Source organism: Dichomitus squalens (assembly GCF_000275845.1).
Source record: "Dichomitus squalens LYAD-421 SS1 unplaced genomic scaffold DICSQscaffold_59, whole genome shotgun sequence".
In the NCBI taxonomy this organism is placed as follows: Eukaryota; Fungi; Basidiomycota; class Agaricomycetes; order Polyporales; family Polyporaceae; genus Dichomitus; species Dichomitus squalens.
In genome coordinates, this window is record NW_006766941.1 from 36,524 (window position 1) to 61,158 (window position 24,635).

The 24,635-nt window shown below is 55.4% G+C and overlaps 8 protein-coding genes and 1 non-coding gene across 9 annotated transcripts; 3 read left to right on the forward strand and 6 right to left on the reverse strand.

Annotated features, from left to right (window-relative positions):
• Positions 1-2,434: 2,434 nt before the first annotated feature.
• Positions 2,435-4,389, reverse strand: DICSQDRAFT_183323 (uncharacterized protein). Its single transcript, XM_007369968.1, has 3 exons — positions 3,706-4,389; positions 3,349-3,640; positions 2,435-3,296 (listed from the first exon to the last, which is right to left on the reverse strand). Exons 1-3 carry the CDS (start codon positions 3,888-3,890, stop codon positions 2,802-2,804), a joined length of 972 nt encoding a protein of 323 aa, XP_007370030.1. The 5' UTR covers positions 3,891-4,389; the 3' UTR covers positions 2,435-2,801.
• A 115-nt stretch (positions 4,390-4,504) lies between these two features.
• DICSQDRAFT_92529 (uncharacterized protein) lies at positions 4,505-7,018 on the reverse strand. Its single transcript, XM_007369969.1, has 9 exons — positions 6,874-7,018; positions 6,772-6,815; positions 6,634-6,709; positions 6,363-6,397; positions 6,126-6,302; positions 5,780-6,037; positions 5,432-5,710; positions 5,182-5,358; positions 4,505-5,130 (listed from the first exon to the last, which is right to left on the reverse strand). Exons 4-9 carry the CDS (start codon positions 6,395-6,397, stop codon positions 4,830-4,832), a joined length of 1,227 nt encoding a protein of 408 aa, XP_007370031.1. The 5' UTR covers positions 6,634-6,709; positions 6,772-6,815; positions 6,874-7,018; the 3' UTR covers positions 4,505-4,829.
• A 249-nt stretch (positions 7,019-7,267) lies between these two features.
• DICSQDRAFT_183326 (cytochrome P450) lies at positions 7,268-13,310 on the forward strand. Its single transcript, XM_007369970.1, has 13 exons — positions 7,268-8,634; positions 8,699-10,662; positions 10,717-10,861; positions 10,926-11,306; positions 11,360-11,489; positions 11,549-11,737; positions 11,802-12,066; positions 12,124-12,250; positions 12,305-12,318; positions 12,377-12,648; positions 12,711-12,842; positions 12,903-13,052; positions 13,115-13,310. Exons 4-13 carry the CDS (start codon positions 11,162-11,164, stop codon positions 13,131-13,133), a joined length of 1,443 nt encoding a protein of 480 aa, XP_007370032.1. The 5' UTR covers positions 7,268-8,634; positions 8,699-10,662; positions 10,717-10,861; positions 10,926-11,161; the 3' UTR covers positions 13,134-13,310.
• Positions 13,311-14,214: 904 nt separating this feature from the next.
• DICSQDRAFT_69953 (cytochrome P450) lies at positions 14,215-16,298 on the reverse strand (the record flags this gene model as incomplete). Its single annotated transcript, XM_007369971.1, has 9 exons — positions 14,215-14,299; positions 14,351-14,494; positions 14,562-14,693; positions 14,750-15,021; positions 15,122-15,268; positions 15,337-15,586; positions 15,649-15,837; positions 15,889-16,018; positions 16,070-16,298. 9 exons carry the CDS (start codon positions 16,296-16,298, stop codon positions 14,215-14,217), a joined length of 1,578 nt encoding a protein of 525 aa, XP_007370033.1.
• Positions 16,299-17,175: 877 nt separating this feature from the next.
• On the forward strand, positions 17,176-17,646 carry DICSQDRAFT_69965 (uncharacterized protein; the record flags this gene model as incomplete). Its single annotated transcript, XM_007369972.1, has 4 exons — positions 17,176-17,199; positions 17,260-17,385; positions 17,444-17,510; positions 17,564-17,646. 4 exons carry the CDS (start codon positions 17,176-17,178, stop codon positions 17,644-17,646), a joined length of 300 nt encoding a protein of 99 aa, XP_007370034.1.
• Positions 17,647-17,883: 237 nt separating this feature from the next.
• On the reverse strand, positions 17,884-18,986 carry DICSQDRAFT_149927 (uncharacterized protein; the record flags this gene model as incomplete). Its single annotated transcript, XM_007369973.1, has 5 exons — positions 17,884-17,956; positions 18,009-18,105; positions 18,163-18,262; positions 18,316-18,508; positions 18,568-18,986. 5 exons carry the CDS (start codon positions 18,984-18,986, stop codon positions 17,884-17,886), a joined length of 882 nt encoding a protein of 293 aa, XP_007370035.1.
• A 193-nt stretch (positions 18,987-19,179) lies between these two features.
• DICSQDRAFT_t172 lies at positions 19,180-19,253 on the forward strand. Its single transcript has one exon. It is a non-coding gene; the product is annotated as a tRNA-Val (tRNA).
• Positions 19,254-20,112: 859 nt separating this feature from the next.
• DICSQDRAFT_183328 (uncharacterized protein) lies at positions 20,113-21,876 on the reverse strand (the record flags this gene model as incomplete). Its single annotated transcript, XM_007369974.1, has 4 exons — positions 21,523-21,876; positions 21,452-21,465; positions 21,289-21,398; positions 20,113-21,227 (listed from the first exon to the last, which is right to left on the reverse strand). The coding sequence occupies exons 1-4, from the start codon at positions 21,796-21,798 to the stop codon at positions 20,113-20,115; spliced, it is 1,515 nt and encodes a 504-aa protein (XP_007370036.1). The 5' UTR covers positions 21,799-21,876.
• Positions 21,877-22,408: 532 nt separating this feature from the next.
• Positions 22,409-24,166, reverse strand: DICSQDRAFT_174160 (uncharacterized protein; the record flags this gene model as incomplete). Its single annotated transcript, XM_007369975.1, has 2 exons — positions 22,409-23,779; positions 23,843-24,166. 2 exons carry the CDS (start codon positions 24,164-24,166, stop codon positions 22,409-22,411), a joined length of 1,695 nt encoding a protein of 564 aa, XP_007370037.1.
• Between the last annotated feature and the right edge of the window lie 469 nt (positions 24,167-24,635).

Sequence of the window (24,635 nt, forward strand, 5' to 3'; positions counted from 1 at the left end):
TTCCCGGACCGGCTTTCGCATTCCTTTGGGGCACGGAGTCACCTGGGCGGCCGAAACCAATTCCATGCGCACGCCCATCACCTCGTGTGGGTGGCGATGTACTTACTGTGATCCTACATGCGCGCTGTCCGATTCTGGTTATGCGGAACACCATATTCGCAAAAGGGATGTACCTGTGAGTCTGAGCGCCGAAGGCCCAATTCTCACTCCAAGATTTGCTGACCCTCGGGCTGTGCTGCACAGGCAGCGGTATACTACTACCTGTCCTACAATGAGGCCAGTCGGAACATGTCTTTTATTCTCAGACGCATTAGACTTTGGCCGTCAAGCAGCAGTCTTGGACCACTGTCTTGCAAGTTGCGAAGAAGACGTTCGGTAGAGACGCGCTAACAGCTGATCTCACGACATCGCAGTGCAAGAGCTACGAACACAAACAGTATTCTTCCAGGCATGTACTTCAGTGGAAAACCGTGGATATTACTATAACAGAGAGAAATGCGCCTGCAGGCAAGTCCGGAAGCTACATGCAACGCCGCAGAACCATACTGCAACTACATGAGATATCGCGGTGATCTATGAATTCTGCGGCCTTCAAAAGCAACTCCGGGCCGCTGATGTCCTCCAAGACTGGAAAAGCCTCGAAGAGCGTGTGAGGGAAGTCCGAGGACCAGGGACAGGGGGTGGCGGATGAACTTGAGCGCAGGAATCGTTGAGGTGTAGGGACGCGTATAGGGGTGGAGGGTCCTTTGTCAGGCCCGACAGGCGAATGGCGTGAAAGCGGACTCAAAGGAGGGGCCAAAGAGGCGTTACTGGAGCGTGGTGAATCAAGCGCATCGTTCGCAGGGGACTGCGTAGGACGCGGAACGAATAACGTCCATACTGCCCAGTTCCTGTAGTACAGGTTCCGTGTACAAGTTCCTCTCAGCAGTCGGTCCAAACGCACTGGTTCCCCTGGCACTTGGTTAGGGCCAGTATTACGAATGTGGCGCGCGCGATGCTGTCCCCACTTCTGCCAGTCGTATACCATAGTTCCGCAGAGGTCGAAATTTCTCTTGCAAAGTCTGCACATGACTGTGCGTTCATCAATGATACGTTCGACCAGATCGTCGTTGTAGAATGTTTTCCAGCGAAGAAAGGCCGCAAATGTTCGAGTCTCGGTTGGAACAGGTCTGCATGAAGTAATCAGTCGGTATGACCTTGTATCTCGCTCGAGGTCCGACAGACGCACCCTTTATCTGATCGTGGGGGAGTAAGGTATGGGCATAACGCGGGGGGAATTTCTGTCTTTAAGTGTTCAACATCTTCGTCAGAGGGTGTCTGTGCACTGTTCTTCTTGTTTCGCGTCTTAGGAAGGGGCGAACTCGGCCCCTTGCTCCCCTTCGCCGCGCGTCCTCTTGCGGCGCTCTTGGGGCTCGAAGAAGGGGGATTCGAGGTAGCCTCTGCGGCAGACAATCTGGCAGAGCGTGTGGTAGTCCGAGAGGCGAGCGATGCAGCAGTACTCCCAGATGGGCGGGGCCTTTTGAGAGGTGGAGGTGGGATGTCGTGTGCGTGTTCCAGCGAGTAGGAGGATCTCTTACGAGTACGTGCTTGGGGAGTATCCGGAGGCAGATCAGTACTGATATGACTTTGCTCCGCCCGGTTGGTACCGCGGTGTTGGGAAGTCTCTGGAATAGCGCTATCAACGTCGACTCGCCATCAGAGATGTCTTCACGTTACGGCCGGCGATCACATCACTCACATGTACTCGCCATACTGACGCGTTCGTGGGGGCATATCGAGCACTGAGCTCTGGGAGAGGGGGGATTGATTGCAAAACTGTAGGAGTTCAGCGGGAGAACGCAAGTACTCCGGATGACTAGTTATGCGGGGATTCGGCGGCGTCGGATAGAAGCACACTCGCTGTCGTCACATTGTGCATTTATACAATTGTGGTTGGATATCTGCATGGGCAAGGAAAAGCGTTGTTGAAGCCGTAGTGGAAGTGTAATCACGCTTACTGCGTTATGGGTTCATTGTCTCGGCGCCCCTTGAACGAATTCAATTGTTTGGAGGAGGCGTGCTGGAGGGGAGCTGATTGAGTCATCTTACCATGGGAATCCTCCCTAGTCTGGCCACCGGCTCACTCTCAGAGGGGCCCGATACATGTAGCCTTATCGATGCGGTGGTGTGCACGAGATGAGTACTGAGTAGGCACAATTGATCTTCGCCACAGTCGACGATGATGGCAAGGAGAGGGAGAGGGATCTCGGCAGTTACCGGGACCACCAGCACGGTCTTGTTGAGGACCCGTCGCGACGCGACCTACGAACAAGAGATGTTGTGCACACTCTGCGCAACACGCATGGAGCGATAGAAACGCGCGCAACTATAGTACCGTCGTTCGTTGTTGTGTTAAGCAACAACATCTATTCGTCTCATGCGGTAGTAGGTATGTGTACTTGTAATAGTATGTATGGTAGTCCGTGATGGTGATGATAGCAAAGCGCGTTATCCTACAGCATTCCAAGCAGAACAAAATAACATATGATAGCACTGTACAAGGAGTTCCAGAACAAAAGAGCAGCAATCCTCTTCACAATACCACATGCGCGCCCACATATCCCCGCGCCCCTTTCACCTAAACCTCGCACGCCCCGTCATCTAGCGTTATGAGTGTGGCGCGGCACGACTAGCGAAGCGCAGTGCGCAGAGAGGCAGAGCTCAGGAACCCGAATACGGAAGGAGCCCTGGACTCCCGCTCGCTGGCCGGCGCATGCGCATGCGCATGCTCCGTGTCGCCTCCCGGCCTATCTCTCTTCACCTCACTCGTCTTCTTCGTTCCAGTCGGCCTTCGATAGCCTCACGCTATTGCGAGCCTCCTCCGTTTCCAGGTCGGAGGGTGGGGCGATGATGGAGGGCTGGAGGTTCCCCCACTCCCAATCGCGCACCGTTGGGAGAGGCCTATTGAGGTCAAGCACCTCCAAGCCAGGGTGGTGGAGTGCCATCGCCGCTTTGCTAAGCTTGTGAGAAGTGAGAGGGGGCACGAGCCGAATGATGGGGCACTCGACCATCTCCGGCACTGGAGGAAGGCTCCGCGGTCGCGACGCCGCAACGTATTCCTCCGTCACACGGAGACCTTCTCGAGGTGGGGGAATGACGTTGTCCTGGCTCTTTCCCGCGGACGGCGGCGGGGGCTCTGGGGTGGGAGTGGGCGATCTCGCGCTCATGATGCTCATAGCGCTCGTCCCCGTGAACTCCGTCCCGCAATCTTCCGTCAGCGGGGGCGTCGCAGGGGGCGTTGACAGTCGTGACGAGTCCTACAGAGGCACTCTCAGCTCGCGCATCAGGCATAATTCAGCGCATACGCACGATCCCATTCTCAGCTCGCCTCGCCGCGGCGTACTCCTCCGACCACTTGTCGCACCTCTTCCGGTGCTTGCTCCAATGGTGCAGGTCGAAGTACCCTTTCGGGGACAGCTTGATGGTGGTCCCGCACTTGAGGCACCGCACGCTGAAAAGGTCCACCATCCGCGCGCGGGGGTCCCGGAGCAGCTCCGCGCGCCTCTCCTGCGCCTGCGCGGTGAGCTTCGTCGACGGGCCCGGACCAGGGATTGTCGAGGGGGTGGCACCACTACTACTTGCGCCGGTGCCCGACGGCTCGCTGTGGGCGGACGGGTGCATGTCAGCGCGCGTGCATGAACGCGGACGTCAACATGGAACACTTACGTCTGAGAATTGGGTTCTGTATGCTTGCCCTTGCGCGACCTCTTGAGAGGACGCGGCTCGGCGGCAGAGTCGGCGGCGGCCCGTTTCCTTGACCTCGTCACTACCGAAAGGCTCCCAGCAGCCTCGAACGGAAGGGGGGCGTCCTCCCTAAATCCCCATGTATAAGTCTCAGACCCAAAGAGCATGACACAAGCATCCTTACTCGAGGGGAGTTAGCCGGCTCGCGGGGGAACTCATCCGTGGTTAGGGATAGATTTAGCGCCTATGGGGACAACGAAGGGCGTGGTGGGGGATCGTTGCAAGGGGGTGCTCAAGCCCTTTTGAAATGCACTACGTGTATTTTAAGCTATTGTGTTAGGTACAAGCGTCGGCAGGAAGGGCGGACCTTGAAACGCACGTTGAAGGCTCGTTCTTTGTTTGGGTGGCTGGTGGTTGGCGCGGCGCTTTGCCCGTGTTTCTCAAAGCAGACCGTCCCACGGGGTCTCTGAAGTAGGCTGTTCGTAAGTATAAACAGGATACGTACAGTTACGCGTCGGGGGAGCGTGAGGAAGGTGGTGGGGGGAGGGGGGAGGTCGCGGTTCGCGCAAGAGAGAGGTGCGGAGAACGGGAGGATGAAGCGCGAAGAGGACCTCTGCGGGGATTGGGCTCGGCATCTTCCGCCCGCGGCGCGCTCTCGACGCGTCGTGTTCGCGCGACTATAGGCTGTGATCCGCAACTCCTCAAATGCTAAATCCTCGAGCATCTTCCCATGGAGAGCAAGCAAAACGCGCGCGCGCGCAATCGGCCTCCACTAGTTGACAGGGTATTCAGTGGTATTGGACCTTTTATCGACTGTGGCCGGAAGTATACACAGGGACAGAGTAACATAGACACCACTCGACGTTCCAAGCGATCTGAACTAAAGACAGACATAGTAATAAATGAAACAGATCAAGATGGGTTCGCGAGGAAGTACAGGCTAAGCGAGAATTCGCAGGAGGAGGATGCATATCGAGCGTGGCCAATTGCAAGGAGTGTGGTGTACAGATATCGCGGAGCAAAAGGACAATAAGCTAGAAAGAGCGACTAGAAGCGGTCGAAGTACAAAATGATCAGCAACCGAAGATAAGTGATGCGTGCATCGTTCATCCAGAAAAGCCTTCGCGGACACCGCGGAAGAAGCCCATGATAGACTCGGAGACCCATGTCAGGAACCCTGGGTTCTCGGCCTGCGTAGGCTCATACGACGCGTCGCGCGGGCGGACGGCGCGCTCGGGGACATCGTCGTCCTCGCGCGACCGCTTCCTAGTCTTCTGCGGGGTGGAGGCAACATCAGTAGCGACAATCGTATCCTCGGTGTCGGCCACGGAAGGTGGGGGTCGGCTCGAACTTGGAATGAGAGTCTCTTTGGCGCCTGCCCTCGCAGCCGCTCCATTGAGGATGCTGCTGAGCTGGATGTCAGACCTAGAGCATTTGTAAAATCCGAAGGTCGCTGACCTGTTACACGCAAGCTTGTGCTCTTCCCACTTTGTGAGATCATATTCCGCCTTGCCCTCAAGCTCGATAGTCTTGTTGCATGACTTGCATTCAACGCTCTGCGAAGTGCAAGACTTGACTTGGGGATCGTTGACGAGGTTCAGCTTCCTCTGTGCCGTCGCGACGCGCGAGCTAGGGCTAGATGGCGCGGAGAGAGACGATATTGTCAGACACCTGCCCCTCCTTGAACGGTGTCAAAAGCGGGACGCACATGCTGCCGCTGCACTTGTTCGCGTGGGTACGCCAATGGTGCAATGAGTAAGTGGTCTGCGTCGAGAGTTTTACCCAGGACTGGCAGCCCTTGCAGTACGCTGACTCGGGCTTCACCTCGCCAGTAAGCGGATCCGCCTCAATGATCGCCTTCCGATCCTGCTCCTTCTTGACGCGTTTGATGCCGAGGTGCACCGGCTCCTCCTGCATGACCGACTCGTCTTCGTCCTCCTCGACCTCAACCTCCGGCTCGGTCGATGTCGTCTTCTCCTTCGTCGGACTGCCGCACAGACATACGCTCAATTCATCGTCTCACCCTCGAACCTCAAACCGACGCGTGCACACTCACCTCTCGGAGCGACTAGTGCTCTTGCAATGCCTCCGGTGCTCGACCCACAACTTCATGATGTACTTGAGCTTTGGGTTCAAGTCCACCCACTGGCTGCACACTTTGCAGTACACGCGATGGGGCTCGACTTCGCCTGAATTCGGGTCATCCTCGAGGAACTGGCGACGCTCCGCCTCGCCCTTGCGCGAGGTGTACCGCCCGGTGCCAAAGACCCCGCTCGCAGACTCCTCGTCGCCGTCCTCTTGCGTGTCCGTGCGTCTAGATAATCACGGCACGGCCGAGGGAATTGGCAATGTGGGATTGAATGAGGAAGAGGGCACGTGAGTTGGAGTATGATAGTGCGCACTGGATCTGAGACCGGGGTTTCATGCTCTGAGACTTGGGCTTGATGGGGGAAGAGTCGACGAGGGTGTCTTCGCGAGCCAGCGACGCCACAGACGACTGGCGGGAGTGCGCCCCTCGCTTGCCTTTGACACTCGCGGTCTTCTTCGCAGACGCGTCTTTCGGCGACGGCCCGGGGAGGCTGACAGACACAAATTGGAACGGGGGTGTCGCGCGAGGGGGTACAAAGGGACGGACTCACTGGACGTCGACTTTCTTGGGGGTGCGGGTGGACATCTGCAAGGGGGGCCGGTGGGTGAGAGGAGTGATCTCGAGTGCGCACAGGAACGTGATGGTAGGTGTGAGAGTGAGCGTGGGACAGAGTTCGGAAGGTCTCATCCAAACTCCGTTCAAGTTCGGACCGTTTTGGTACTCCGGATGTCCCGTGCGCCATAGTGAGAGCAGATTGGACAGCGGGACTTCCCTGCTCCGCCAAACGCCATGGGAATCAATGCATAGGGGAGCGGACTCACCCTTGTCTCGGGGCGAGCGAGCTTCTGTGGTGAGTCAGTGGGTGATTCTACCTCCGGATCGTCTTCGAAGGACTCCCTTAGGGATAGAGATAATGCGTTAGGGGCAGTTGCAAGAGTCAAGGCGCGCAGGCTGCATACTCAGCCGATGGTTTGAAGGTTGCGTCGCGAATGGATTTCCTTCTCTGCACGCGTCGGACGCGATAAGCGACAAATCGAGTGTGAGCGTAGTTTGAGACGCACCTTGACCTTTATTCCCGTGTAGGTGACCGTGCTGGGACCTCTACTCGTCGTTTGTAAGATGAAAGTGACCGGAATGCGGGGAATTAGCGGACGACTACCGGGTAGGAGAGGACAGCTTGTCGGACATGAAAGATGAGGAGGGGGGCGAGATGAAGGGGGATTGTGTGAGATGTCCGACTGATGTGCCCTGAGCTCGGACCAACGGAACACGCCAAACAACTTATCCCGCGGATCTCTGTTGACGTGGATCATTTAGCTCCATATATGGACTTATTGTCCCTTTCGGTACTAGCTGGTGAACCTTAGACAAACAAAATAATCAAATCGTTCGACATTGTTTCGACGGTCGCCTGACTCCATCAGTATTCCATCCTCTGCTCCTTCGATCTACCGCTGCACTTCTGCGTGTCGTCTCTGGATAGACCTGTTCTCTACTGGTCTGATCTCTAACGATCTCAGCGTCGATGGCCGATCCAGAGGACTTTTTATACGAGGCTTCTGAATTCCTCTACGGTCATGGTCCCGTCGCACATTCGTCCGCGGGCTCCCTTTTCACCCATCACCCTCGCAACGGAGGCCCCTCTGTGACTGTCATGACTCCAGATACACAAACAGCTAACTGGTCTCTGCACGCGACATCAATCTGGTCTGCTGCCATCTACGTCGTTGATCACATAGACGACTTCTGCATAGATCATCACTACGACCTGATCAAGCATGAAGGTCGCCCTCTCAGAGTGCTCGAGCTCGGCGCGGGAGCAGGCCTACCCGGCATCTTCATCGCGAAGAAGTATCCTCACACGATGGTGACCTCCAGTGACTACCCAGATGAGCTCCTCATCCGCACGCTCGCGGAAAACGCGAAGCGAAACGATGTCGAGGATCGGTGTCACGTTGTACCGTACGCCTGGGGATCCGACCCAGCCCTGCTCCTGCAATCCCAGAACGCGGACTCTGACCCCATCCCTGGGTTCGACGTCGTTATCGCCGCTGACACACTCTGGAATAGAGACACACATCAGGACCTCGTCCAATCCCTCCAGACCACCCTAAAGCGCTGTCCCCATGCCCGCATATACGTCGTCGCTGGGCTTCACACAGGGCGGTACGTCATCCACACCTTCTACAAACATGCTCTGGGCATCGGCCTGCTCCCGGAAGCGCTCAATGAGAGACGGGTTGACGCCTCGAAGGAATCTCAGCGCTTGTGGTGGCCGGACCGCCCTGATGATCAAGACGAGCCGACGCGCAGGCGATGGGTCGCCTGGGCGGTCTTCAAGTGGGGTCCCACTCTGACTATCGGCACCTATTCCCATGGAGGTCCTCTATCCTAGACATTCTGTATCGGAATGTCTCAAGGAGTGTCAAGTATCGAACAATCAATCGATCACGTCAGAACCCCCCTCTCATCACACGCACGGACATGAGTCAACGCCACAATGATATTTTCTCATGGTATCGACATCCGCCTCTTCTTCAGCCACCCCTTCATCCTCTGGATTACCGACGGCCATTTACGAACCTCGAACATCGCCTTTGGTCGCATCGCCTCTTCACTCTGTGAGAGATCGTTATAGCACGTGGAGCCCAATGACCAGTCGGCTGTCGTATCGTAGGTCGACTCGTCTCCTAGCAAACTCGGGGACGTCCACTCGAACCATTCGTGTGGGACTACTTCGTGTGGGGCATATTGTCGCCCGAACGGGATGTAGAAGCACTGTCATCCGGTACCTCGTGTGTGAGCATCGCCGGGTCAGGAGAGTAAGTCTCGACGTTCAACTCACCTCCTGTTCCAGGCTGACTACCGTGTCGAATGTGCAAGCAGGCCTTCTTTGCTCTCTGCGCTCGATGGCGTCCCAATTGCTACTCTCTACATGTCAGACCTCGACAGATGCGGAGGACGTTCGAGTACCCACATCCCACGGAACCATCGGTGCTTCTTCAGTTTGCGGATGGATGGCCTCTTCTTGGGGTCTTTCTCTAGCGTCTTCATACGAGACAAGCCGTCAGCCAGGGTATCATTGCGAGAACACCATACAGGTCTGACCTTTGCCAAGAGATCCCTCACATCCTCATTTACGAGCCCACATAAGTCGAGGTCGGCGGGCAGGCTATCTGTCCTCGCTATGACTTCCTCTAGACGCTGTTCCCTCGGTTGGAGACCGAACGGGAGCTGTGCCGTCACCTCAGTGGGTGCGTCACTAGATCGCGAATACGAGGTGTACTCACCCTTCCTGTCAACATGCAATACAACACGACTCCCGCTCCCCAGACGTCGACCCCATAGGAGTACGTGCCCGAATACACTTCCGGCGCAACGTACCCGGGGGTTCCCACCAACGAATGTGTTTCGTCCACGTCCGGCCCACTCGACCTCGCCCTCCTCCTGTCGGCTCCATCTCGTTCTTCCTGTTGGCCTTCGTCCCTTACGCTCCACGGCGATAATCGCGTCCACGGTCGGTCGGCGTTCGCCCTCCCGAATGCGCGGGCGATCCCGAAGTCGGTCAGGACGATGTGCTTGTCTTCGTCGAGGAGGATGTTGTCGAGCTTGATATCGCGGTGGATGATCCGCTGCTTGTGGAGATACTCTATCGCTACGAGCTTCAGAGGCCGTTAGTGACGTCTGCTGGGCATCGACAGGGTCCAAATACCGCTTACAATCTCTGCGCACCAGAGGCGTGCCTGGTGTTCTGGCACGATCCCATTCCGCTTCATCTCCGTCATCAAGTCCCCGCGAGGATAGTATTCCTGCGCACGCACACATATCAGCATAAGTCTCTTGCAGGCGGACGCCACCACGCACCGTCAGGAAGTAGAAGTTATCGCTATCCTCAAAGCTTCCCGCGAGCGGGACGAACCAGGGCGACGTCTCCCCCGCACCTGACCCTGTCCCTGTCGTCAGCGCTTGCATGACCGCCTGCTCCTCGAACACGGGCGGGTACTCGCGCAGGCGCAGCCCGTTCTTCTCGACGACCTTGAGCGCGAACGGCCGTTCGGACACCGTGTCCTCGACGAGGTACACCGTCCCGTGCCCGCCCTTGCCCAGCACGCGGAGCGGGCGGAAGTCTGCCGCTGAGAGGACGCGGGCGTGCCGCGGGCGCACGGGAGAGTAAGAGGAGCAATAGGGAGAAGAGGGGGAGGCAGAGGTGTTGGTGGTTGGGATGGAGCTGGGAATCGTGGGAGGTGAAGAGGGACATGGCGAGGGCGAGAACGCCGGAGACGGGGATCGGAGTGCGTGAAGGCAGACGGGGTCGCCGATTGCAACGTCGGGGCTTGTCGCGGGAGAGAAATCGAGATCGATGCCGACGTCCTTCACGCGGTCGATCACGTCGAATTCGTAGAGCGTCTGGGAGGGGACAAGGTTATGGTCAGCGAAGAGCTTGGAGCGTGGCTGCGCTGAGGTTTATGGCACGTACATGTTCTCCGACTTCATCGTACATGCTGCCGCGCTCGTGATTTGACAGCTGTGACTGCGGATGGTCGCCGAATCGCCGCACGGGGACCGAAGCGTGCGGATATGAGTCGAGTCAGGTCGAAGCGCAGGCGATTTGTCGGCAAGGTAGTGGAGAACGCTCCTAGTGTCGAGACATGTCCCTCGTCGAGAATAGTGGATAACATTCTCCTCGGAGGCTGACGCTGTCTGCTCGTTCCCTCGTCAGCCCAGTCCGGATCCGAGTAAGCAGTGTCCTTACTGAGGCATCACAACACCGACCAAGCGCTTCTTGAATCTACTGCGCGTAACTTCTGCCTCCACTCCAATGAGTATGGGTCAACGGACGAACGGGTTAGGTGAGTACGCCGGATGTCCGGCAGAGTAGTGCATTGACTGACGAATCACTATAGCCGGCTTGATTGCTTGAGACGCGGTATCAATCACGCATAGCAGAGGACACCGAGATGAGGTGACCCTCAGGAACCGAAGGGAAGCGGGAAGATATTGTACGTATCAGCGCCTTTCTTGCGGATTCTCTCCAAGCCAATGTGCTGAGTACGTCAGCGGTCTATGTACTCCAAACCCAACATGCATATGCTGAGACAATCTTACTTGGCAGTATTACAGTGCCTGCGCTTCTACCGCGCCACGCTGTCTTCGCCTTTACTACAATTTCGTGCACATCGTGACGACGGGTTGTCTTCGACGAACATCGCATAGCTTCCGTGTCGCAGATAAGTGCCCTGTCAGTTCACGGGATGCCCTGTGGTCTCGTCAAACTTTCACCATCGCGTCTCCCCTCTCTCCTTCCCGGCTTTCATTGGGATCTTGCTGGTGGTCTTGTCGGTCATCTATATGCGTTCGATATCAACACGGAATGCACGTTCGCGTGGTCTCCCACTTTCTCCAGAACCCAGACCTCTCCCGTTCATTGGCAATGTCCTTGACTTTCCTAGGACCAAACAGGGAATCGCTTTTCGGGACATGTGCGCGCAATACGGTGGGGAGCTCACAGGCTGACTACCACATAGTATGTATTGATTTCATTCCTAGGCGATATCCTACACTTCAATCTTCTTGGCCAGCATATGCTTGTCCTCGGAAGACCTGACGTCGTCTTCGAGCTGCTGGACAAGCGATCTGCCAACACATCGGATCGCTTTGTGACCCCGTTGATTGTCCTGTGAGCATTATGATCTCTCAACCTCCATTGAATGACCTACTTTGCATACCCGTATCAAGGACAGGCATGGATATGAATCTCTCTGCAATGCGGTACGGTGAGAGGTGGAGGCGCCACAGGCGTGCTTTCTGGCAGTACTTCCACCCAAGTGCACTGCCGACATATCAGCCGATGCAACGTAAAGCCGCGCACAGGTTCCTGAATAAGCTTCTTAAGACCCCATCCCGGCTGAGGGAACCCATACGCTTGTGAGTGTTCAGTCTGTGGTGAGTAATCCGCTGCAAGCTGATCGGCGGCGTGGACATTTGACAGCACGTTCTACACAGCTGTGTTGGAGGTTCTCTTTGGCTACAGTGTTGCCGACGATGGAGACGAGATCATGGCTATTGTCGAGGATGCACTGGAGTGGCCGGGTGAGGCGTTCACCCAGGGGAAATATCTCATCGAGACGCTCCCGATCCTTCGATATGTCCCTACGTGGTTCCCGGGCGCAACTGTGCAGAGGCTGATTGTACACTGGCGGTCCACCGTGACTCGTTTGAAGGAAGAGCCTTATCGTCAAATCAAAGTATCGATAGTGAGTTCAGAAGATACGCTATACGCTGACCGGCTGATAGTCCTGCTTCTACTATAGGCCCATAACGAGGCACCAGAGAGTGTGGTCAGCAACATGATCACCACAATGGTTAAACAAGATGACGAGCCGTCATCAATAGAAGTGGAGGATGTCATCAAGAACGTAGCCGCGGTGACTGTCGAAGGTAATCTGCGAACGACTGTGCGGGTGCTTGTTGCTCACTGCCAGTGCAACGCAGGCGCCTCGGACACGGTAGTCCACCTGAGCACTCTGATATAATCGAAGAAGCCAGCTGACGAATTCTCCATAGATGTTCTCCACAGTGCAGACTATGTTCATGGCAATGGCTCTCAACCCCGAGATCCAGAAGAGAGCTCAAGCGGAGTTGGATGCCGTGGTTGGCCCCCATCGTCTCCCTGACTTCAGCGATCAGCAGAACCTCGTCTATGTTAACGCGACCATCAGAGAGGCGTTGTGGTGGCAGGCAGTATCGCCTTTCTCGCTTCCACACGTGACTGTTGAGGATGACGAGTTCCGCGGCTATTTCCTTCCCGCTGGGTCCATTATTCTACCGAACGTCTGGTGTGAGTTTTATTCTATGAGTGACTGCTCATGTAGAGCTCGTTAACCTCGCTTGCCGCCAGGGCTTGCACCCGGAATCCGGAGCTCTACGAGGATCCCGACGTGTTTCGCCCCGAACGCTTCGTACACGATGGCAAGGTCGATTTCACCAGCCCGCCAGACCCTGCTCTGTTCGTGTTTGGTTTTGGGAGAAGGTGCGTGGCTAGCGTCTACTACGGAATACTTGCATTGTTCTACATAACACATGTCGGCAGGATTTGCCCTGGACGTTACTTCGCCGAGAATGGATTGCTCGTCAACGTTGCTCTCATTTTGCACGCCTTCGACATCACACCGCCCGCGGACGAAAACGGTAAACCCATCGCATTACATGGAGACATCATGATGGCGGATGGACTTCTCTGGTAAGCCCCAACACTCAATACTCGGGCGAGCTGTTGTGTGTATGTGCTCATAACGTGACTAGCTATCTTGTAGAATGTTGATTTACCATCAAGCCGCGCTCTCCAGAGGCTGAGGCACTAATTCGTCAAGCGCAGTTGTTCATTCAAGTCCGTTTGAATAGTCAACTCTAGTAATGTGTGGTTTGTCTGAGGGTTGCACTGTACAGCCATACACGATGTGAATTTCGCACAAGCCCGAAATTGAGGCGTCTGTCTTCCTTTGTTATATGCAGCAGTCTCCAAATCCTACTATGTGTGTTGCACAAAATCTGGTGTATTGCAAATTGAGGAGTTTGAATTCCACACGACCTCACTGGACCCGCCGGAATCAGATGGCTGATAGCTCATGGACAAAGATATGACAATATCATATGCGAACCATGACACCGCTACCAGTGATTACTACCGGTGCGGAAGGGACTCCTGGTTCTGAGAGTGGTTCATATATATATTATCCTGTACAACACTACACGAGTAGTTAGCTTATCGTGAATCCTTGGTAGCGGTGGAAACGAGTCTTTGCGCTCTCCGCATCAGGAACGATCTTGCAACCACAAACACTGTTTCCGTGCGTATATGCCAACATAACTCAAGAACGAGAGCTTTAGATGAGAGCCACACGGTGACGGAAGTTACTATGTTGGTTTCAATTGTATGTAAATCGGGAATAACTCGCTGACTTATCGATGTCACAATATCATGACTATCTACACCAGCCGGTTTGAACGGTTATTCTCCAGATGCTACTTCGAGTTCGTAACCACTCTCAGAGGGGATCGGTTTCCTGCGCAGCAAACATAGGCCGCCAGCAGTACGGCATCATACCGTACGTGTCGAAAGGGGCACTGCAATGGTGGCAGTGAAGGAGCTGAGGAGGTTCCGAGCCATCTCATCGGAGTTAATGCAGCCGGGGTAGATGGGGCTCTATTGGACTACATAAACTGACCCATCAGTCATTCGAGAAAGGTGTGGAGGGGATATCAAACGCGCGTGGCTACGGTCCGTTCATATCACCAGGATGGGTCGCTCGTGTCACTGCCAAGAAGTCGACGTCGTTCAGACCTTCGTTCAAGGGAGTTAGTGTCCAGCTTGGGATTCTTGCACGCAGTTCGAATCGAGTGACTCAACCGACCGTCTGCGCTGCCTGAACCAAGGCTCGAGCTTCGGCAGACCTGGGCTGAATGGTGCATCGACAGTCAACAGGATAGCTTTCCAACGATGTCAGCGTAGGCATCGCATGTTCGATACTCGCAGCATACCAGAGGAGACCATCTGTGACCTGTGGCACGATGTCGATCACGTTCCCCTGGTCATCCACTGGAGGGGTGATGTCGAAGACATGCAAGACCGAAGCGACGTTGATGAACAACCCATTCTCCGCGAAGTATCGCCCAGGGCAGATCCTGTCGGCATATATCAGCAAGAACAACATGAAGGCGTCATGACGCTAAGTGTAGGGCCGCTACACACCTTCTTCCAAAACCGAAGACGAATGAGGCAGGATCCGGTGCGCTGCTGAAGTCCAATCTCCCGTTGTGGATGAAGCGTTCGGGTCTGAACTCGTACGGATCCTCGTATATATTAGGGTCATGCATACAGGCGCTGGTTTATATGAATACCAAAGATGTGAACAAGATGACTCAATTGACTACACTCACCTCACATTTGGCATGATGACCGTCCCAGCTGGTATGAAATATCCGCGAAAGACATCGTCTTCGGTCGTCATATGTGGAAGGGAAAAAGGCACCACCACTTGCCACCGCAATGCCTCCTTGATAACAGCGTTGACATAGACAAGCGATGAGGTATCGCTGAATTCAGGCAGGCGATTGGGACCAAGCACAGCATCGAGCTCCGCTTGAGCTTTCTTCAGCACCTCGGGGTAACGAGACATCGCTACGAAGACGGTCTGCACCGTCGAGAACATCTACGCTGATACGTAAAATCCACACTAAGGGCTTCTGAAGGGTGGTGAAACGTACCGTGTCAGAGCCAGCTGACGATGAATGTGAGCGCATGATTGAGACATGATAGAGACGAAGTGCACCTTCCAAAGATACGGCAGCCACGTTCTTGATAATATTCTCCTCTTCCGTTGTGGCTGACCCGTCCCTTTCGCTGATCATCTTCCTGATCAACTTTCCTACCACGCAGTCCGCACCTTCGCCACGAGCCTAGGCATAACACAATTAGGCATACGCGTTCTGAAGCAAGCTCTGTCGCTCACTAAGGCTGCCTTCACCCTGCCATAAGGTACATCCTTCAGTCGGGCAATGGTATACCGGTAGTAGACGGATAGCCTCTGCAGTGTCGCCCCCGGGATCCAGGGAGGAACGTATTTGAGAATCGGGAGGACTTCGACCAAATATTTCCCTGGCGTAAACACTTCGCCAGTCCATGCCAATGCGGCCTCGACTATATCCATCATTTCGTCATTTTCGTCGGAGACGTCGATGTCGAATAAAACTTTGACGATGGCCGTAGTGAAGGCGCTGTGGCAGATATTCAGTATATTGTGAAAGTCTCAATCCATGTACGCAGCCTGGATACCTACAAACGTATGTGCTCTCTGAGCTTCGACGGTTTCTCTAGCAATCTTCTCAGGAATCTGTGCGCCGCGTGGCATTGCGTCTGCTGATAAGCAGGGAGGGCCCCAGGATGGAAGTGCTGCCAAAATGTCCGTTTGTGTCGCCTCCACTGCTGGCCGTATGGCATACCAGAGAAGTTGATGTCCAAACCGGTTCTGAGAGTGTGATCAACGTCAAAAGCTTTTGGAGAGAGCGAGGAGTCCCACAAATGAGACACTGCCGACGATGGTCGGTCTGACGTGTTAGCAGACTTTTTATTCAAAAACTCGGTGATCGCCTTAGGGCTTCCTAGAACGACTGTATCCTGGTTCAGCAATTTCAGGTACAGTACGTCGCCTGTTCAAAGTGGCATGAGACATGAGAAGAGCGGCACTGCGGTTTACTCACCATATTTGATGCCTAGGTCTCGAAAGGTAGCCCACTGGTTGGCTTTCGGCCAGTCAAGTAGGTTGCCAATGATCGGGAAGGGACGAGGTCCCGGAGGAGGGGACAGACCGCGAGATGGCGTCTTCCACGATGCTAGATAACGTATGTAAACGAGTACCAGTATGAACCATGAGGTTCCTGCAAGTGTTGCGAGCGTAGGGTCGGCGCTCGCAATGAACTCAGACAACATAACTAGCAAGATAAGGGAGTGCACAAGCGACAACAGCAAGGGACAGGATGTGCTGTGAAGTGAGCCTTAAGGGTAAAGGTCAACCCTGGGAGGAATTCTCAGGATCGTGCATATATGGGCCTGTCTCCGCATGCAGCTGGAACTCCGCGACTCAATTTGCGCTCGAGAAGTTCAGACCACAATAAGGGTAATGCCTGAATGGACCGACAGGGCCCGGCCCCTGCGTAGAATTGCCAGCTTCGTCATATGATGCATTCAACCGAACATCAAGAATTCTTCGAAGGGAACTCACCTCTCTGGTAGACGCACCACTAAGGCGGATTAAGGGCGTGGAAGTTGCCTAAACAAGCCGCTAAGTTCGCAACTTAGACTGGAAGCGGCCCGATTGAGCATGACTAAGACCTGTAGAACGACCTCGAGAGCTCGAATCATAGTTTGCGAGCAACACCCTGGGCCCGATTATCCCCCGCAATCCAGCGACGGCTGCGTGCTTCAGCGAGGGGGGACCGCGAAAGGGTCACACATATGACATCCTGCATCACAGTCAATCATGGGTGCAGTGACCACGACGTTGTTTGCGTGAGGGAACGAGGGTTAAGATCGGTAATTTGGCCCTAAACACTGAGAAAGTGGCCATTCAGTCCCACGATAGTACCCGGTAGGCACGCGATACTTGCGTACCTCAAGGCAAAAGATCATGATAGGCAAAGGTGCGAGGCACCACCACTGAGAGAGAGAGCCAAGTCAAACAACTGAGTTGCGCTCCGAGAGCCGATAGTCACGTGTCTTCAATTGCTGACATAAGTGGACCGCTGTGTCAGGCATCCAATGAATGACGACGCGGGCCACTCGTTCCCCTCTCCTCCTACCCGCGACCATGGTCTGCAAGAAATGCGAAACTGTAAGCGGAAATCTATTCGTTGGTAGCAAGAAGAGCAGACACTGACGTTTGTTCCTGCAGAAAACATCCAAGCTCGCTGCCCCTGATCCTTTCAAGTCGACCTCGCAAGCCATCAAAGAGGGCTCGCGCAAGGTTGGGGAGAACAAGCTCTTGACACGGCCAGGAAGCTCCAGGAACAGGTTCCAGGTGTGTATTACTCTGGCATCGCATTGGAGTAACATTTGCTGACTTGCGGCACTCCTAGCCCTATCAAGGTAAATGCAAGGACTGTAAATCCACCGTAACGCAGAATAAAGCCAAGTATTGCCACGGTGCGTCCATCTTCCATCGTGGGCACTACTGGACGCTCATGTGACATCGTCAGGTTGCGCATATAAGCGAGGTGTATGCGCAATATGTGGCAAGCAAGTGCTCGACACGACCGGCTACGCCATGTCGTCCAAGTAGCTGAGAACTTCTCTCAGGGAACTTCATATCATATTACCTTGGTGGATGGCATGGACTCATAGAGGTGGATTATGGCCCAATTGTACGTTATGTGTTCTTATATATCGTTTCTGCTCTTGCTTTGCAAATAGACCTGTCCCGTTCCACCGCGAACCTCGCACCCCCAGTCGTGCGGATCCACGAGTCCGCTTCTCCCCAGTATGGCTATCCCACAGATACAAAAAATCCTCCGCTTCCTCAATCAAACCACCTTTCCTTCTCGTGCTGATCGGCAGCCGCAGAATGTAGCGAGGCAAGAGCCCTGCGCAAGCTGGCATGGTTGTGAACGCCCGCGATCAGAATGACCCGTTCGGACGACGTACGTTACTTGCTCTTCATAGTACTCTCGGATCTCCATCAGTCGTCTCAACCGCAACCGCTTGTGCACCAACGTTAGGAGAACAACAATTGCGACCATCACTGCCGATTCGCAGACAATGTCAACATGCGGATGTCGCTGATATCTGCTCGACCTACCTGACACGACGCTCAGACAAGTTATCACGAGCTGCCAGGCCTTCACGCGATTAGGCGTCCCCCGTTCGTCGATGCACATGCCCTTCTGTCCGCAATTATACTAGTCAAGGCGACTCAGTACTCAACTGATAGCACTGAGAAGAAGCCCCTCACCGAGTGGCATTCCTGATCCGCGCTGCACGCCTGCCCCAAATACTTCGTTGGGATACAAACGTTATAACCCGTGTGGCAGTAGAATCTCGGTGTGTGGCAGTTGTGTCTTATTATCGTGTTGCTGAACCCTGTGCTGTCCTTGTAGACCATAACTTCGTGGTTGCATGGTTGACCCAGTGTCATATTTGCCCACCTATCCTCCCATTCCCAAATCAGCGATCCCCTAAACAACTCAAAGAGCGGCGGGCGTACATGCACGCCGAGTTCAAGCAGACCGACCCATTCGCGTTCAGCCCGCTCGCCAAATCCTGCCAATTCCCCGGCGGGGCACACTGCTCGTCCCTGCCCGCCTGGCACGGCTGGCCCACCGCGGCGAGCGGTCTGCACCCGCTGCCCTCGTCCGGGCAGTACGACCCGCGGGGGCACAGCGGAGGCACCGTCGCGTTCGCATTCGCGAACCCGAACGGGAACTCGTCGCGCCGACACTGGCGCGGCTGACAGGTCCCGTTCGCCCCATCGACTCCGGAGCAGAAGGATGCGTCGTCGCAGTCGCTGGTGAACCTGCCTATGGCGGCGTCCAGGCGGTCGTTCATGGTCGTACATGCGATCCCGAGGGTGGAGTTGGCCGACGCTGAAAGTGTGAGGACGAGCAGGAGCGCGAGGGTACCCATAGCGATTGGTCTCGACGGATCGATTGTAGTATGGGGTCTAAATTTATCAGGCTCGACCGTGTAATTTCTGTCAGCCATCGTGCATTCCTGACTGGCCCGGAGACCGAATCTAATGTTGTAAACCTCGATGGTTGGCTCAGTGCGACTGAGTCAAGACAGTTGTATGATAAATTTTCTGTTCATGTTAATAACTGGGTCGGTGGCGTAGTTGGTTATCGCATCTGTCTAACACACAGAAGGTCCTCAGTTCGAACCTGGGCCGACTCATATATATTTTTAGGCCACCACCAAATTTCTGTGGGCCATGTTCGTTTGAGAACCATGTCGACGTTTCACGTCTCGCCATGTTATCGGAGTACATTAGGGGTAGTCAAAGATGGCGGTTCGGAGGACGGTTCGTCGAGCGATTCTGCAGCGATTCTGTCGAAGGGAATCGTCCTGGATCCGTGTGTGCACTTTGACCACCCCACGTTTCTACGGGTCGATTCCACTAGGGTAAATACTTGAGTCGGTCAGGCCTTCGGGCGTCTGTGATATCAAAATCAGGTAATCCATGCATCCTCGCGCGATGGTTTCTCTCCGTGTGCCGCGTTGCTCTTCCCCCTACTATGCTTCGTTACAGCTCTTGGGACCTCAGAGAAAATATATATATTTCATCAACAAGACACACGGCGCACTTGATTCCCGGTCTTCGTGCCAGAGCCAGCAGAAGGTTGCCAAGTGAGACGGCCAGACTTTCTGAAAGTAGGGTTTTCGGTCTGATCGGACATTTCAAGGTGGAGGGAATCTGTAGACCAGCAATTCTGATAAAAGTAGAGAAGCGGCAAGCTTGCAGTAGGGCCATGGTCGCTCGTAAGACGTGCTAAGACACCCCCCAATAAAATTTCGACATATAACCTAGTTTAAGAGGGCTTATCCGAAGTCGGGCTGAGGGAATATTGGAGTGCAGAGAATCGCGATTCGGGTGGGCGGTGCTCCTCCAGACTCGCACCGGCGATTCGACGCGATTCTGCCAGAATCGCGGATTCCCCCCCCCTCTCGAATCGTCTCCCGAATCGTTCCCTCGAATCGTCCACCGAACCGCCATCTTTGACTACCCCTATTAATTATACTAGACGGGGTCTTCTCAATTACATGGGGAATGACCAACCTCCAGAACCACAAGCGATGTCCAGCAATAGACCAGATCATTACCACGATCCTTCCTAGCCCGAGAATCTCTGAACTCTTTCACCGTCCGACACCATTGCTCGGATGCGAGATGTGGTCGGCCTAGTTCTGCGTTGGGGAACAATTTCCTCAAGAAATAAGCGACCCCTTGAGGATCTGGAATCAGACTATCCCAACCACCGTCGGAGATGGAGAAAGACATGAGGGAACGGTGAGAAGGAATCGAAGCCATCTCAACATCGCGTGCATCGATCCGGGGCAGTTGAACATGGGTTAGGAAGGGACAAAGTCGTGCAAGGGGTATGAGCGCCCGTAACGAAGGTGCCTTTCCTGAGGGGACGTAACTGAGCTCGAGATGCTCGAGATGGGGCCACGACTCCGCAATTGTGACAAAGTCGGATACCGATACCACGACTGAGACGTTCTTGGAAGCCAGGTGGAGACGGACGTCGGCGAGGTGACGTATCCGGAGGAGGGGAATCAGATACTTCACCAAGGGTTGCTCGAAGGCGATAGGCGAGCCGATCGGGGTGATCGAGAGGGAGATGGTGCGGAGGGTTGGGGCGAACCTGGCGTCCAGGACGGTGCACAAGTCGTGCAGGCCTGCGGAAAGGAGCCCGGTCTCACACTCGCAGCCGTCAACGTGGACCGATTCGAGATACGGGGAAGAGACCAGGCGAAGCATCTTTATGGCGTCATGCAACGACGCGAACCTGCTCCCCAGATCGAGGACCCTGAGCGCAGTGAAGCTCTGAGTTCCATTGTCGAATGCGTGTCCGACGGCGGCGGGCAAGCGGAGCTTGAGGGACCTCAAGCTCTCCATCGCGCCCAGTCGGGGGAGGAGGTCGGACGTCGTGACCGCGTCGTAAGCTGGCTCTAGAATGTCTAGGACCTGGACCCGGGAGAAGCGGCACACCGGACGCAGCCAATCCTCAAGGATCCCGTTCCCTCTGGTAATGCGCAGGTAAGTGAGACAGGGCGCGGATTCGGCGGCTCGCAGCAACAGCGTCTCGACGAAGGTTTGATACTCGCAGCGTCGGTGATGGTCCCAGGCGGGGGCGCCACGAAATACTATGTGTAAGGAATGCAGTGCAGGAGATAGGAGCTGGAGGAGGTCCATTGTGCCCGGCACCTTCTGCACCCAGCGTAATCGTACGAGGCGCGAGAGTGAAAGTGGTGGCTGTCCAACATCGGCCGATGCGCAGGAAGGTAGTGGAGATGGTGCTGTCCAGGAATTGCGCACTGCGCGCACCCATCGTGAGTATTGAGCGTAGGTTGGCAGCCATGGCAGGCACATTGACTCCGTAACCTAGATAAGAAACTCTGCCTTAGCGTCGCCTAAAATATCAGAGCATATGCGACCTACTTGCGAAGCGCGGTGTTGTACCAATGCATTCAAGGGCTCAAGGCTGTCGAGATCCCGCCACAGGATGGTCATCGCGGGGAAGAGGAATGCTCGACAAACCCGAGCACAGCTCGCCAGCGTTCGTCTTCGGACGATCTCCTCTGGATCGTCGACAGACTTGACCCTACGGGTCATGATATCAAAGTCGTACCACGCCGTCTCTGAAGCGACGAAATGCTCAAAGACGGTGTAGAGGACGTCTTGGTTGGCAAGTGCGAGGGTCGGGCCGAGCGACATTTCCGAACAACGTCAGGGGGTTCAAGAAGAACTGTAGCTGCAGTGAAGGGGTATGGTGAGTAGACATCAGTGCAAGCTCCTTTTGTACGGCCAGCCACATGCTACGGCCTTGTTCCGTGAACTTGTTATGGTTCAGATCCTCCACGACCGTCGGTTTCAGCCGCATAGTGGCGTTGATGTGCATCGGCGCTTCATGATGGCCAGATGACGACCGTCTGGGTTATGACGTGACGAGAAACGGACACTGCGAGCTCCATACCAAACTGGCGGTTCCTAGGGTAGCGACAAGCAAGCCCATCGACGGAATCGTCCATCCACGGGCTCAATATCCGTGGTCAGGTGAGCGCCCCTGAACAGCGGTTTCTATGATGAATCTTAAACTTGGTAGCGCTGCTCGTTGCTCTTCGCCAGTCTTACACATACATGCACTTAGTGCTAGGAGCACATAGACAGATCTGGTTGATAAGTGGGCGTACGATGATTATAAGGAGGATAGGCTAAGTCTCGCGAAAGCGCTCGATGTTGGGACTATACAATCAGCTGCTGCAAGGCTCGGAACGGGCATCACGCTACGCAACCGAAGCGCGTCAGCATACCCACGAAGGCAGCCTCAAGCACGGATGAACGAACCTCTCTCCCGCACCATCCGCATGATGCGCAAGTTCAGCACCTCCTGGATGGTCTCCCGCCAGTGGTCCGACGCGAGCGGCGGGCACTTCCACTCGACCTCCGGGAACAGCGCGTCCAAGAACTTGGCAAGCAGCATCGGGTCCGGGATCTGCGAGTTCCACCCGCTGTCCGACAGGCACAGCGAGCGCAGCTTGTGCGGCGCCGCCTTTCCCTGTTGGTACTTTGCTGCGAGTGACGACAGCTCCGTCTCCGACTTGACATCGCACGCAGACGCGGACGCGTCGATCCCGGGAAGGACGAGGTCCGTCAAGCCCACACAGCGCTGTGCGAACCCCGCGATGTCCTTCAGCGAGGGCGACGCGGCCGAGGGGAGGTAGGAGAGGTGCAGACGGGTCGCCTTCGGCCACGCTTCGGCCATCCTGCCGAGATCGTGCTCGGTTGCGGGAACGATCGCGATTTCTGGGGCGATCGAGATTGAGACGTCGTTCAGGTCGTGCAAGTCTAGCAGCGGTTCGATGGTCTGGATGAGGGGCTGGTTGTGAGTTACGACGGGGCCGACTCCCCGGAACGCCAGCTCGAGCGTCCGAAGAGAAGGAGCAAAGCGTGCGCGCACGACGTCGCATACCTCGTATAGGGTCGAGGAGACGGTGGTGGTGTCGCACTCGCAGCCGTGTATGAGCAGGGAGGACAAATGCCGAGACGTAACCCCGGAGAGGAACGCTGAGACAGTCCGGAGAGGCGCAAACATAGCGTCTAGCACAAGGCTCTCCAGCGCAGGGAAAGCCTCGCGCTCCATGTCTTGCGGTAATCCCGCAGGCAGGCGAAGTTTCAGGTGTCGCAGGCCCTGAAGCGAGCCAAGCGGACGTAATAGCGGTGACGTCGTTACATCACAGTAAATGCGCTCGAGCAGGTCGGCGGTGTCAAGGTACCTGAGGGAACAAAGAGGCTCAAGCCAGGACTCGTGGATGTCGCCAGTGGTGCTAAGACGAATATAGCGTAGCTGCGGGACCCTCGAGGCTACCTCCTTGAGCAGCGTACGTATGTAGACCTCGTACTCCGAGGGTTGGCCACGCAAGGAGACACACTCGCTCCACGTCGGCGCCTTGCGAAAGATGATATGGAGGCTATGGACCGAAGGAGAGAGGAATTGCAAAAGCTCGTCTCCAGATGGTACGACCTGCACCCAACGTAAACGTTGAAGTTGCGGGAGGAGAGGCGCTGACGCCGTGCCAGTTTGCAAAAGTGACAAATTCTGTGCAGACGCCTGCAGCGTCGTTCCGAGACCGTAGACAGCGCGTATGTGTCGCGCATAGTGCGAAACGCGCGTGCCTGCTTCGGCGAGGTGGACGACCTATCGAGTATCAAGAAGCCATGTCAAAACAAGAACGTAATGAGCGGCCGATGCCGAACGCACCTGCAAGGCTGACCCAGGGATGGATCGCAGGGAAGACTGCGCAACAGACAGGAAAGGCGACAAATTGTCGATGTTCCTCCACAGAATGGCGAGGGCTGGGTCGGAGAAGGCCTTGCACACGAGTGCACATCGTCCGAGGGTACGTTTGCGGAGGGCATCCGCCTGTCGAGCGAACCAAGAGTTCGCGTCGCCAATAGAAGTGTCGTGGTCGTACCAGGGATCTTCTCGCTCGAAATGGTCGAAGATCATGCATAGGATGTCGTAACAGGAAAGCGCCCTGTGTGGGTTCGGGAGGGCAGAGGTCGTTCCTCGAGGGACAGACATGGTCGGTTTATGGTCTGTTATGCTGAAGATGAGCTGATGAATACTGTCGAATTGGGGAGGATAGACGCACCTGGGGTAAGGAGTGATCGGGAAGGGCTCCAAGGAAACTCTTATATGCGCGAGCACATGGCCATGCGGAGGTCCTGCGACGGCCACGGCTGACCTGACACAAGGTTCGAGTGCGGTACGCCGCAAGCCCCTTGCCAGGGATTACACTGATCGCACAAGGATAGACGTCGGTTCGTCCAGTCCATCTCCGGCTCGGATGAGCTCATACGAGCCTCTTGGCGACCAATCGTAGAGCTAAATTCGACGTCCGCTCCTCAGCGAGTAAGGAACAGCAGACTGGGAAGGATCGCGGTGAGAACAAAATTGTCCACGAATGGAGAAGAAGCCCACCAAAGGCAAGGCAAGAGACAAGGCTGTTTACAGATGCCTAATTGCGCAACCTGGTCTGAAGACCTGTAGT